Source organism: Erythranthe guttata, chromosome 2, assembly GCF_056151865.1.
Source record: "Erythranthe guttata isolate IM_541 chromosome 2, IM_541, whole genome shotgun sequence".
Taxonomy (NCBI): domain Eukaryota; kingdom Viridiplantae; phylum Streptophyta; class Magnoliopsida; order Lamiales; family Phrymaceae; genus Erythranthe; species Erythranthe guttata.
In genome coordinates, this window is record NC_142534.1 from 11,346,010 (window position 1) to 11,360,678 (window position 14,669).

General features: G+C 38.5%; 1 protein-coding gene across 1 annotated transcript; it reads left to right on the plus strand.

The window, feature by feature from the left end:
* Positions 1–11,370: 11,370 nt before the first annotated feature.
* LOC148772325 (uncharacterized) lies at positions 11,371–12,958 on the plus strand (the record flags this gene model as incomplete). The annotated part of the gene is made up of 3 exons (XM_088814983.1): positions 11,371–11,440; positions 11,837–12,783; positions 12,905–12,958. Coding segments are annotated over 3 exons (1,071 nt in total), but the record flags the coding sequence as incomplete, so codon positions are not given.
* Positions 12,959–14,669: the final 1,711 nt, after the last annotated feature.

Genomic DNA, 14,669 nt, shown 5'->3' on the forward strand with positions numbered 1-14,669 from the left:
CATTTCTTAAATCACCCCCTAGCTCTATGTTGTCTCCACCACTTCCTGAAGCTAATAATTCGTTAGAACATATCGGAATAAGGTACCAAATGCATTATCCCATTAGAGTTTCTAACAATGTTTCAGGCTGGTTATTGTAATTACCGATACCAAAAGGACCTTAAAGTTATTTTAGCATACCACAGGGGTATGGGTATAATTTACCCTACAAATATTTATGATTTAGATCAATTCTAAAATCAATGCTTAGAACAAAAAAATTAAAATAATCACATGTCAACAATAATACTCCTTGATAATTCTCCAAACAAATATTACAGTCTTATAGATGTCAGACATTTAATTGTGAGCATCTAATTGTGAGGGAATGTCCCAAAAAATGGTTTCAAATATGGAGATCAACTAGCAAGCAAATTGAAAGCCTAATTTTTTACGATGTTACCCCTTTGTATTGTAGTTAAACTTTCAACTATTGTTGTCTTATACCTTCAAACTTCAAATTTTAGGCTACTGCTTTTACTTTAAAAGTCATTTTAACGTTCATCGCTGCCAATTATGCAGCAAAATATATGAAGACATAAGGCATTGAAACAATCTCCATTTATTTACTAGTTTTGCAGACAATATGTGTAACTTTCTTGGAAGTAAGGGGTGTGGCACTTGGCTGGACCCCTAACGATCATATCACGTAGCTCTCTTGTGTTTGATTGCATGAGGCATTGTAGTCAAGATGCTTCTACAGATGGAGCACACATGAGCAATGTGACGATCAGATCTTGTGTGTAACTTATCGTGTAACGTATTTGTTGCTCTGTGAGCAAGAAACGAGTCTCATACCATTTTTCCAAAGCGGATCCCACCACCATGCTTTCTACCTTTGACAGGTTGTCTCGTCAACTCATGCACTACTTCTGTCAAAAATCTCTGTGAATGTCATGGCAAATTTAATTAGTAGATTTAATATCAAATTTAATAATTGAGTCAAAGAAACAACTTTGAGAACTAATAAGTGGTACCACACTCATAATGCTTCATTTTTTTTTTTTATATAAAATATTCAAGAACCCTTAGTTAATTTTTTCTAAGCAAAAACATAACATACATATAATATCTCCTGGGGCAAAATGAGTTTAGTCCCGTAAGTTTGTTAGTTGAGAGTTTTAGTCCATCATGTTTCAAAATGAGAATTTTAGTCCTGTAGGTTTCAAAAGTTGAGAATTTTGGTCATATGACCTGCTATAAGAGGTTAAACAATGGTTGGTTGAATGAGATTGCATTTAATTTATAAAAATAAATAGATTAAAAATAAACTAGATGATGTGGCTAATGAGTTGGATAGTTTTGGAGGGAAATAAAATATATCATTAAATTATTTTTTTATTTAATGAATGAAATAAGCATTTTTATATTAACTATTTTTTTAATTAATATTTCATAGTTTTCAATCGATAAAAATAGTAATTAACTATATTTTATTACTCGTTATCGATATTTGTTACTCTTGATTTGATAACGTATTGTATGTTCGGAGGCTCTAGAATGTTTTTTTGGTACATGTAATTTAGGAAAAATTGCACATCACCCCCTAAATATTTCTAATTTTCGCACTTTACCCCTCAAAATTTTAAAAAGTGAATGTCCCCCTTCAAAATGTTATTCTTGTTCCACATTGCCCCGTTAACAAATTTTCGATGGATTATTCATCGGCATTTGAGTATTTTTGTTGCACATTGCCCCTTTATATGTTATTTGTTTTGCACGTTATCCCGTAGAAACATCATCTTTTTGCATATTTCCACTTTAAAATCTTATTTTTGTTACACAATGCCCACCGAAAATTGATTTCTGAGGAAAAGTGCAACCAAAGTAATATTTTGAGGGGGGGGGGGGGGGGGGGTATCCAGTTTTTGAATTGGGAAAAGTGCGAAAATGGAAAATTTGTAGGGGTGAAGTGCATTTTGTCCTTTAATTTAATAGAATTTTGAATATATTTTATTATTTTTTTTGTTAATTCGTAAATGTGTTTTTAGTTTTTTATACTAATTATAATTGTACATATCATTTAACTTTACAACAAAGTTTAATATAAAGTTTCTTTTCTCGTATTTTTGTTGAATTTGATTATTGGTTCAATTTCTTTGTGATCACTAAGTATAGATTAGTAAAAATTGAAATATTTAAATAAATATGAATTTAATTACTATTTTTACCAAATACAAACTAAGAAATATTAATTAAATTTTTTTTTGAGTAAATTCAAGTCCATTACAGGGGAAGTAGGGGAGGAGGAACTCGAACCCTAGACCTTTACCCTATTGGTAAAGGCTAGGTACCAACTCTCCTAATGAGTGTTTTTTTTTAAATAGTAACTTTCATTAGATTATATCTGCCAACAAAACAGGCAAGTCATCACCTTCTTTACAGTCCATGGCCAAATGTTTAGCCAAATGGTGAGCTAATCGATTACCAGAACGCTTAACAAAATTAAAAACACAATACTGAAACGATTTAGCAATATTGAGACAATCTTCTAATATAGCACCGAAAGACGAGGCATCCCGTTCTTGAGCACGAAGAGCACTTATGATTTGGAGACAATCGCCTTCAATTATAACCGACTCCCAACCCTTTGCTTTCGCCATATTGATCGCAAGCAAAGACGCCTTTGCTTCACACTCCACTGGCAGTAAACTCCCTCAGAAGCTCTCGACTTTCCAACCAACACAATCACCTCCATTGTCTCGAGCAATAGCAGCAATAGAAAAATACAATTCGCCTCTAGGTACAGCAGCATCAAAATTGATCTTTATTACGCCGCTAGGAGGTCGAGTCCATTCCCTGGGATGAGCAATCATAGGCTTGACAGTAGGAGGCAATTGTGCTTGCTTAAAAGTTTCCAAAAAGGCTTGACCTCAACTCGTTAATGTGAAATTTTAAAGTTATTTTTTTGTTTTCTTTACAGTAGGTTTTTCAAGAATTTTCTAGAGTAGAATTAAACTTTATTTTATTGTTAAAATTTCAAGGTCATTAATTAAGGTAATTAATTAGGATGCTAGAGCCTTCTATAAAGTTGTATATATTAGTGTGTTATCCAGCTTTTGTAATCAATCGAGAAGTAGAAAAGATTTCCAACAAATTATCTCTTCAATTTTCAGCTTTCTTCTTTACTCATATTTGAGGTTTAATTCTTCTTTTTTAGTTGTAATCTTTCTACAACGTGGTTGGTGATCTTGGGCCAGCAGTAATATATTTAATCTGTTGTTAGTAATATTCACATGGTATCAGAGCCATAGGGCTCTAGGTGGTGTTTAACAAGATCCCTTGGTAGAAGATTCAACTGGTGCCTCAAATGGATGTGAGTGGTCGTGTTAGTGGGCTTGGTATGGAGCTGTTGAACCCATCCAACTACCGAATATGGCTGACTTGTATGGAGTCGTATCTTGTTGGAGAAGATCTGTGGGAGGTTGTTAACGGAAGCAATACAGAGGCTCCCGCAAATACGACGGAGAACGCCGCTGCCCTTAAGAAGTGGAAGCAGCTGAATGCGAAGGCTGAGTTTCTATTGAAGAGATCGATTTCTCACGGCTTGTTCGACCATATTATGCGCTGTGAATCAGCCCATGAAATATGGCAGACTCTCGATCGATTATTCAACAAGAAAGATGAAGCTCGATTGCAAATTCTAGAGAACGAGTTGGCGAACACTACTCAAGGTAATCTTTCAATCGCCGAGTATTTTCTGAAAATAAAAAATTTAAGCTCCGAAATATCTCTCTTAAATCCGGATGAAGCAATTTCTGAAGCTCGAATAAGGAGAACTATTATTCGAGGGCTTAAGCCAGAATATATTCCATATGTTACATCGATTCAAGGATGGGCTCAACAACCTTCCTTGGAGGAGTTCGAGAATTTGCTATCGTCACAGGAGTCTCTAGCTAAACAAATGGCTGGAGTGTCTATTAAAGAAGGAGAAGGCAGTGCTCTTGCCGCCACCAAGCGAAAATTCTTCCGGAATTTCAAAAGAAATGAAACTCAAGAGTTTCGGAAACCACAAGAGAGAAAAGAAGAGGCTTCAAGTATTCCGAATAAGAAGCAATTTAAATGCTACAAGTGCGGTCGCTTGGGACATATTAAGAAATTTTGTCGAGCCAAGGAGAGTAATGTGGCTGAAACTACAAAAGAAAAAAATGAAGAAGATTGGGGAAGTTGTTTCGTGGCAGAGACAAGATTTGTAAATGCCATGACCTCGATCAACGTTAAAGACGACTGGATCGTGGATTCAGGATGTGGGCATCATCTCACAGGTGACCAGTCTAAATTTTCTCATTTTCGAGAATACAACGGCGGCGATGCCATTGTGACAGCAGATAATACAGTTCATCACGTAGAAAATGAAGGCACGGTGGTCATCAAAGATAAGCATGAAGACGGAATCACACTTAACAGCGTGTTTTATGTTCCCGGCATGAAGAAAAATTTATTCTCAGTTGTAAATGCTGTAGATGCTGGAAACTTTGTGCTATTCGGACCACGCGACGTCAAATTTCTTCGCAATGTCAAGGAAATCAAGGCGGACATCGTTCATTCTGGTAAGAGAGTTAATGATTTATTTGTCCTATCGGCATCTAATTCGCTAATTGAGAAAACAAGTAGCAATGATAATTCACAAATTTGGCATGCTCGACTTGGTCACCTTAATATGGAGAAGTTGAAAGCAATGGTGAAATTAAATCTAGTTAACGGGCTGCCTAACTTATCTAATTTCGGTGGAGTGGTGTGTGAAGGATGCCAATACGGCAAAGCTCATCGACTTCCGTTTGACAGATCTGTCTCAAGATGTAGCGCTCCATTAGAACTAATTCATAGTGATTTGATGGGGCCAACAAGAACTCCTTCTTGTTCAGGCTACTCGTATATGTTAATTTTTATCGACGATTTTTCACGATTCACATGGGTGTATTTTGTCAAGCGCAAGTCAGATGTTTTTCTCAAGTTTACAGAGTTCAAGAAAGTGGTCGAAGGCGAACTTAACTCCAAGATTAAGCGGTTGCGAACCGACAATGGCGGAGAGTTTACTTCGGAAGAATTTCTTTCATTTTGTCGAGAACATGGAATTCGGCGGGAACTAACTTGTGCTGAAACACCACAGCAAAATGGCATCGCGGAGCGTAAGATTAGACATCTAACGGAAACATGTAAGAGTTGGTTGCATGCCACGAATTTGCCCAGAACCTTGTGGGCAGAAGGCATGAATTGTGCTGCATATGTGATTAATAGGATGCCGCTGTCTCCAACAAACATGAAATCGCCGTACGAATTAATGTTCGGAGAAAAGCCTTCTGTCAAACATCTCAAAGTCTTTGGTTCAATCTGCTATGTTCATGTTCCGGAATCGCAAAGAAGCAAGCTTGATGCAAAGGCGAGAAAGTGCATTTTTGTCGGATATGATGAAAGGAAGAAGGGCTGGAAGTGTATGGATCCCAAAACTCACCTCTTTACTGTTTCCAGGGATGTAATCTTTGATGAAATTTCACTGTATTATGAAGGTGTGGTGACAAACAAGGAAATCGAGCAAGAAGTGACAGACTTACCTACCACCAGTGTCTCATCATCTTCAATTGAGGAGTCAAGTGAAAGGGGGAGTTCACATGCACAAGCTGATCGTGAGCTACATGAAAGAGATGACTCACAAATTTCACAAAGACCTAGAAGAACCACCGTGAAGCCCGCTCGCTATCGAGATGAAAATTTCATCAGCACGTACTCTTGTTTCTTTGCAGGACCGATAGATGAGGATGAGCCTTCCACATATGAGGAAGCCAAAGGAACCAAAGAATGGAAGCTTGCCATGGATGCCGAGATAGATGCTCTTGCGAAAAATCAAACTTGGAGTCTCGTTCCGAAACCAGAAAATGTGCAAACTGTCTCTTGTAGATGGGTATATAAAATCAAAAGAAAAGCTGATGGAAGTATTGACAGGTTTAAAGCGAGATTGGTGGCCCGAGGTTTCTCTCAAAAGTATGGCGAGGATTATGAAGAAACTTTTAGTCCTGTGGCGAAGATGATTTCGGTCAGAGTTGTGCTAGCGTTGGCAGCTTCTTACGATTGGAGATTATGGCAGCTCGACGTAAAGAACGTTTTTTTATACGGGGAGCTCGACAAAGATATATACATGGACCAACCACCAGGTTATGTTTCTAAAACTCATCCTGATTATGTTTGTAAACTCAAGAAAGCTCTATACGGACTCAAACAAGCTCCACGAGCATGGTATGGCAAAATATCTCAATATTTACAATTTTGTGGCTATAATGCATCTAACTCTGACTCGAGCTTATTTGTTAAGAAACAAGAAAATTTGCATGTGATTGTTCTTTTGTATGTCGATGACATGATAATAACCGGAAATAATGAGGAAGAAGTCTCAAGACTACAGGATGAGCTTGCTATCAGATTCGACATTAAAAAATTGGGAGAATTGCATCACTTTCTCGGCTTAGAAGTGATAAACATGAAGCATGGAATTTTTGTCACTCAAGAAGGCTATGCTAGGAAGCTTGTCGAAAGATTCGGGTTAAATCAGAGTAAGAAATGCTCTAATCCACTTGAAGTGAACAAGAAGTTGAGGCGTGAAGAAGGATCGTTGCTTCCAAATCCACAACCTTATCGTGCTCTTGTTGGTAGTCTCTTATATTTGACTATAACTCGGCCGGATATTGCCTTCTCAGTTGGCTTGGTAAGCAGGTTTATGCAATCACCAAGAAAGCCTCACCTCGAATCTGCAAAAAGGATCTTAAAATACATTAATTCAACTCTTGATATGGGCTTATTTTTTAAGAAAGGGGCGACTCCTTCTTTAGTTGGTTTTACTGATGCTGATTTTGGTGGTGACTTGGATGATCGAAGATCTACGTCAGGGTATGTGTTTCTATGTGGTGGTACGAGTGTTTCTTGGTGCAGCAAAAAACAAGATTCAGTTTCTTTATCAACTACGGAGGCCGAATATAAAGCATCGGCACTTGCTGCTCAAGAGTGTGTGTGGCTTCAAAGGCTTGTCGAAGATTTACATCTTCCTGCAGCGAAACCAACTACGATCTACGGAGATAATCAGAGTGCTATCAAACTCGCAAATAATCCCGTCTATCATGCAAGAACCAAGCACATCGAGCTCGAGCATCACTTCATTCGAGAAAAAGTTCTTGATGGCACAATTAACGCTATGGAGGTGAGAAGTCAAGAAAATGTAGCTGATATCTTCACCAAATCATTATCTAAAGCTCCATTTGAGTTTCTTCGAATTCACCTTGGCATGGTTTCCAAAAAATCACTTTAAGGGGGAGTGTGAAATTTTAAAGTTATTTTTTTGTTTTCTTTACAGTAGGTTTTTCAAGAATTTTCTAGAGTAGAATTAAACTTTATTTTATTGTTAAAATTTCAAGGTCATTAATTAAGGTAATTAATTAGGATGCTAGAGCCTTCTATAAAGTTGTATATATTAGTGTGTTATCCAGCTTTTGTAATCAATCGAGAAGTAGAAAAGATTTCCAACAAATTATCTCTTCAATTTTCAGCTTTCTTCTTTACTCATATTTGAGGTTTAATTCTTCTTTTTTAGTTGTAATCTTTCTACAACGTGGTTGGTGATCTTGGGCCAGCAGTAATATATTTAATCTGTTGTTAGTAATATTCACAGTTAACTCTCCAGCTGGGATTCCCGTTTCACCAATCTTTTCTTTGTTCCTATTATCCCACGCTTTCCAAGCAATTATAGTTGCCAATTGGAATTTACTCGAGCTCAAGTATTTCTTCAGTTTTTCCATCCAATCCCACGGAGATTGATAGCTTGAGGCTGGGAGTTCGTCAAACGGCTGCGACCTCCAGACCCTATCCATGCCCCTGCATTCAGTAATAACATGAAGTGGATCCTCAAGCATAAGGTTACAAAAACCACATAATGGAGAGCTAGCAATTTTTCGGCGGAAAAGTTCTGCATTTGTGGGAAGGATGTTCGAGCAAAATCTCCAAAGAAAGATGCGAATTTTCGGTGGTATGGATACGTTCCAAATATCTTTCCAATTCAGGTTTGTGGTACCACTACTATCTCCCTCATCGGCACAGCCAGTTCGCTTTTCAATCAAATTACTCGCAAGGATATTGTGATAGCTCGATTTAACTGAAAATCGACCATTACTGGAAAAGGTCCACACCCATCTATCCATAGCGTGAAGGTTGCCTATCGGAATTGCCAAAATACGTTCTTGATCAATCGGCCAAAAAACCTCTTTGATGATATCGAGGTCCCAAGTCTTCGAAGAAGGATTGATTAAATCCGCCACCTGATTTGGGAATGCTGTGGACACCGGCCGTGTAGTAAACACTCTACCGCTTCCTCCGTCTTTAAGCCACGGATCCGCCCAAATTGATGTGCCAACTCCATTGCCAATCCTTCGCCGAATTCCCGCCCTAAGGTAAGGAATAACTTTAAAAATACTCCTCCAAGTTGCTGATGGTCTAGACCCAATATTTGCCGATAAGATGTAACCTTGGGGGAAATATTTTGCTTTGATTATTCGAGAGAGAAGAAGATTCGGACAGGTAAAGATTCGCCACGCTTGCTTTGTAAGCATAGCCATATTAAAAGATTCCAAGTCTCTGAATCCAAATCCACCCTCGTTCTTCGACTTATACATATCAGTCCACGATTTCCAGGCCATTCCCTTCTTCTTTCCATTACCCCACCAAAACCTCTTAATCGACGATTCAATTTCGCGGAGCAGCCCTTGAGGAAGTATGAAACAACTCATAATATAGGAGGGAATAGCTTGGAGGACCGCCTTTATAAGAACTTCTTTTCCCGCTTTAGACAGGTGTTTTTCTCCCCAACCTTTAATCTTCGACCACACTCGATCCCGTAAATAGGCAAAAATCTCTTTACATGTTTTTCCCATAGTAGCAGGCATTCCTAAGTACTTATCATGACGATCGACGACATGGAAACCAAGAATTTGATTGATGGCTGATCTTCTCGAGGGACAAGTGGAAGGGCTAAACATCATAGTGGATTTATCGAGGTTGACTTCCTGCCCCGAAACACGAGCATATTTCGCCAGAATACCCTTCAAACTTTCTGCATAAGATTCTGTTGCATGACCAAAAATCAGAGTATCGTCAGCAAAACAGAGAGTTGATACCACTGGTGCAGAAGGGGCCACCTTTACTCCTTTAAGATTCCCACTCACCACCGCTTTATCAATCATCGCAATTAGAGCCTCGGTACAACTGTTAAGTATATATTTTTATACTTTATCGTACCTTTTTTATTTGAGCTTTTGGTGTGATTTAACGATAATTGGTGGTTAAAAAGTTGATTTATTGTATTTTAGGTATAAATTGAAGAATTGGAAAAGTTTGAGGTCAAAACTGCAAATTTGGAGAAAATATGGGCCAAAAGTGAAATAATCAAAAATATGCTGAAATTGGCTGAAAACAGGCCCGCACGGCCGTGCCAAAATTAGCCTATTTTTGGCACGGCCGTGCCAAATGCTGAATTTGGGCAGAAGGTTCGGCGATTCTCGCGCGGCCGTGCGAGAATTGCACTGATTTTCGCGCGGCCGTGCCAAATCACGCTGGAGACAATTTTGGACTTTTAAACACACAAGGAAACCTAGAATCATCTACCAAGTTGGGACATCTATTTAAGCCCAAACCAAGCACGAATCAAAAAAGACTTTTCAGACACAACCTTGGAGCGAGAGGAGCGAGAGAACGAAGAATCGAAGACGGAGAATTGACAAATCTTCATCACAATTCCTCTTTCGTCTATCTTTTCTTAATCTATTTATTTTTATATTTTATGATGTTTTTCGAAGAGAACATGCGTGGCTAAGTTTTTAATCTAGGATTTTGTCGGAACCCTATGTGGAGATGGTGAACCCGTTTTCTTGAGATTATGCAATTATGATTTTATGATTATTTCTTCTACTTGATATGATTGTTAGTGCATGAACTTGATCAATTTATGTGCTTTATCTGTGATTATTGGGATTGACTCGACAGAGCTATTTTGATAATTAGACGGTAAGTAGAAGAGCCTTCGACTAGTTTTCACCAGATGAGTGTGTCAATTGCATGTGGTGTCGTAGACATACAGATATCACCTTAGGTAGCCATTTACGAGACTTGTTAGTTAATGCTTTACTCATAATTTGTTTGCATAGACATATAGTGAACCGTTTATGAATAATAGACTCATAATACACGCGACAGCGGGTTATGAGTAAATTAGTGTCTCGGGTTAATAATCATGAATCAGATATTGCATAATTGAGGGGTTTTGGGTGAGCAATTCTTGCATAGGGGGAAGATAAAATCCTAGGTCCGTTTTTATTGATATTTTCTCGTGTTTAATTGCTTTCATAATTAGTTTAATTGTTTAATTGATTTTATTTGACAACTTTGCGTAGGCTGGATAAAAATCATAATTGTTAGAATTTGGTACATAGGATTAGATAATTTGAGTATTCCCTGTGGGATCGACATCCGACTCTCACGAGTCTACTTTTACTACTTGTTTGCGATACGTGCACTTGCGTGTTGGTATTTAGCACCAAACAAGTTTTTGGCGCCGTTGCTGGGGAATACGGCTAAATTATCTATTTATTCTAATATTAAATTTGAGCAATTTTTCTTACTTCAGCCGTTTTATTTGTTTTATTTAATTATTTATTTTTTTATTTTTTTTTAGGTACTTTTTATGCGACAATGGAAGAAGAGAATAATCGTATGGGAGACGACCAAGGGCGCCTACCGAATGCGGCAGGAAATATCGTCAACGAGCAAGAGCAACTTCAGCTAATTAATCCACCACCTCGTCAACGAGCACTGCATGAGTACACCGTCCCGACACTCAATGGGTTCCAATCAAGCATCCAGCAGCCCCCCATTGCAGCCAACAATTTTGAAATTCGAGCGGGACTCCTCACGATGCTTCAAAACAATGGTTTATTCAGCGGATTGGCTCATGAAGACCCACATCTCCACTTGGTCAACTTCCTCGAGACGCGTGATTCACACAAGATGAACGGAGTATCCCCCGAAGCACTGCAACTCCGCCTGTTCAAGCACTCCTTACAAGGAGCGGCCCGAGAATGGTTACAAACTCGCGCACCGCACTCCATCTCGTCTTGGGCCCAGCTAGCACAACTTTTCATGAACACATACAACTCTCCAACAAAAACTGAGAGAATCCGGAGAGAAATTCAAAATTTCATACAAGAAGCCGGTGAATCACTATTCGAGACGTGGGAGCGGTTCAAACAATTAGTAAGGAGGTGCCCGAATCACGGACTGCAATAGTGGCGCTAATTGCAAATATTTTACGATGGATTGCAAGACAACTCGAGAACCGTGCTCGATTCTGCAGCTGGAGGTATGTTCATGAGTTTGACCTACGACGAAGCTTACGAACTTTTGGAGCGAATCGCAAGGAACAAATACAAGCGGGCATCGGACCGATCCAATAGCGGAGTCATAAAGACGGGAGGAATTTTGGAGTTAGACGGTGTCACCGCAATCACCGCCCAGTTAGAAAAGCTATCAAAGCAAGTAGCAGCATTGCAGACTCAGCAAGTCCATGCAATCCAAGGACCCGGCCAGTGCTTAGAAGAAACGGAGTCTCTAAATTACGTCAATGACACCAACCGACAACAGAGGAACCCGTACTCCAACACTTATAATCCGGGATGGAAAGATCACCCCAACTGTGGATGGGGAGGAAATCAGCAAGGACAAAGGCCAGCTCCCGGATTCCAAAATCCACCTCAAACTCCGGCCCAAGGAGTTGACCTCGCTGACATCTTAGCAAAATTCATGACATCAACTCAAGCTTCCATTCGAAATTTGGAGACACAGATGGGGCAACTTGCAACCCAACTAAATGCGAGGCCGTCGGGAGCACTGCCGTCGAATACGGATGATCCTCGAAAGAGCAACATCGAGCAGTGCAATGCAGTGAGTTTGCGAAATGGGAGGCAATTAGAGGAAGTTCCTAAAAAGTCCGTTGCACCACCGCCTATTGTAGAGGAGCCCAAGGAAAAAACCGAGGTCGGGCCAAGCAACACAAAGATCACAGTAAGTGAACCTACTCCCAAGGTACCTTTCCCTCAACGTTTTCAAAACTCTAAGCTTGATATGCAATTTCAGTTATTTTTGGATTATCTTAAAAAGTTGCATGTTAATATTCCTTTTGTTGAGGCACTTAAGAATATGCCGAATTGGGTTAAGTTTATAAAGGAACTTGTATCGAAAAAGATGAGGCTTCCGGAGTGTGCAGCAATCATAGACCTCAATGAGCAAAGTAGTGCTATCCTTGCAAATAAAATTCCACCGAAGCTTAGAGATCCGGGCAGTTGTACCATTCCATGCACAATAGGTACTAGGTATTTTGGGCGGGCGTTGTGTGATCAAGGGGCGAGCGTAAATTTAATGCCTTTATCAATTTATGAGAAATTGAATTTAGGAGAAATTAAGCCCACTTTCGTGACCTTGCAGCTAGCCGATAGATCTTTTACTCACCCTTTAGGTATAGTGGAGGATGTATTGGTCAAGGTAGATAAGTTCATACTCCCGGCCGATTTTCTAGTACTAGACATAGAGGAAGATGAAAATATTCCCCTTATCTTAGGACGCCCCTTCTTAGCAACCGGTAGGTCAATTATTGATGTAGGAAAGAGAGAGCTAAGAATGAGTGTGGGGGAAGAAACAATGATCTTCAAGGTGTACCGGGTAGATGAAAAGCCTATTACGGCTAATGGATGTTATCTTCTTGATGAGGTAAGTGATTCTAAACTTTTTCCTGTTAAATTACATGATTTAAATTTTTTTGTGGATACTAATGTGCATGTAGGAGAACAAAAGAAAAAGGTTGAGTTGGTTACAACACCTACTCAAAACACCGTGATAAAAGACGATGATGGCACGCCTCATGACATCAAGAAGAATAAATTAAAGGGCATTCCTAAGCGAACCAGTCGAAAGAGGAATCGAATCAACCCATTTATTCAAGACTTTCTCCAAAAGGAAGTAAGGAGATGGGTTCAAAAGCTAAGGAATTGACGAGCATGAACAAAGTCTGGCTGAAGACTATAAACTTATCGCTTCTCGGGAGGCAACCCGAGATTTTCGTTTTTTTTTACTATTTATTTTTCTTGTTTTATTTTGTTTACTTATTTTATAAGCATGCAAGCTAATAAATTAAACATGTTTTTAATTTTTAGGACCAAAAATCGCAAATTTGCAGCTCATACGGCCGTCCCAAAACAAGGCTTAATTTCACACGGCCGTGTAAAAAAACTGGAAGCTACTGCCCAATTTTAGCAAATCGCACGGCCGTGCGGAAAACAGTTCAAAATCTCATACGGCCGTGCGAACCTCAACTGAAGCATAATAAAGGCGAGGGTGAAAGAGCAGCCCGGACATGGCCAAAACGACTTATTCAGGTGTATTCTATCCTTAAACTTCGTGTTAATTACATTGAGGGCAATGTAAATTTTAAGTTTGGGGGTGGATAATTACATGTTTATGTGCTTTAATTTTTTAGTTTGCATGCCTTAGGATTTTTTTTTATTATTTTAGTTGTTTTAGTTTAATTATTGCTTTTAAAAAAAAAAAAAAAATTTGCTTGAGATAAATGCTTCGATGAATCATGATGATGAAAGATGGTCAATGTTTAATGATGAAATTGCTTGTTTTATCTTGATTTTGATCGAATTTTGGTGAGCTTTTGATTCAAAGTGTCGTAAGAAGGAGTCATTGTTAGGAATCTCGAATTATGCGTTGCTTTGGTTGAAAGTTTTGTGTTTTAAAATTTGAGTTAATTTATGTTATATCATATGCTATTCGGTTTTAGAACTTGCCTTAGGAATTTACAAAGTGAAATATTAAATTGTTGAGCAATTTGGGAAGTGATTTGGGCCATCTTTGAACCGTTTGAGCCTTTCAAGCCTACCTTTAAATTTTTATCATTCGAACCTTGATTGAGCCTTGGAGAAACGGTGTTCTTTCTTTTAGCCAATGTGTATAAGGTAGAATAAGTGGAGATTTTTGAAAAATTAACCCTTGGAGTTCGGTCGAAATTTTTTTTATAAGGTCCTTCTTCTACTTGAAAAAAAAAAAAAAAAAAAAAAAAGAGAAAGAGAAAGAAGAAGAAGAGACTAGAAGGGGAAGTAAGGACTGGTTGTTGAATTGTTTTGAAAGCTCGATCCATTGTCTTAAGAGCAAAAGTGGAGACTTTTGAACTCTTCAGAATCGAGTTTATTAAAGTCCTTAGAGGTGAATTCATTGTTTCAAACGCCTATCTTTCAAAATTTGGCGTAATCACCTCAATTCAAGAAGCATAGCCACATATACCCATATTTCCTACCTCGAACCAAAAAGCCCAACATTTGAAAGCCAAAAAGTCCCAATGATCCCAATAGCTCAATTATTTGATACTAGCCGAGTAGAGAAATTTGGTGAGTCTTTGGAGTTGAATATTATTATGTAAGTATAAATTTTCTCCATTTTTAATTTGTAAATATGGGATACTTGAAGCGATAGCATGGTTTGTGGTTTTTAGCAATGGTGAGTGAATACGTATCTTTGAATTACGAGCTTGTAATTTTTTGAGAATT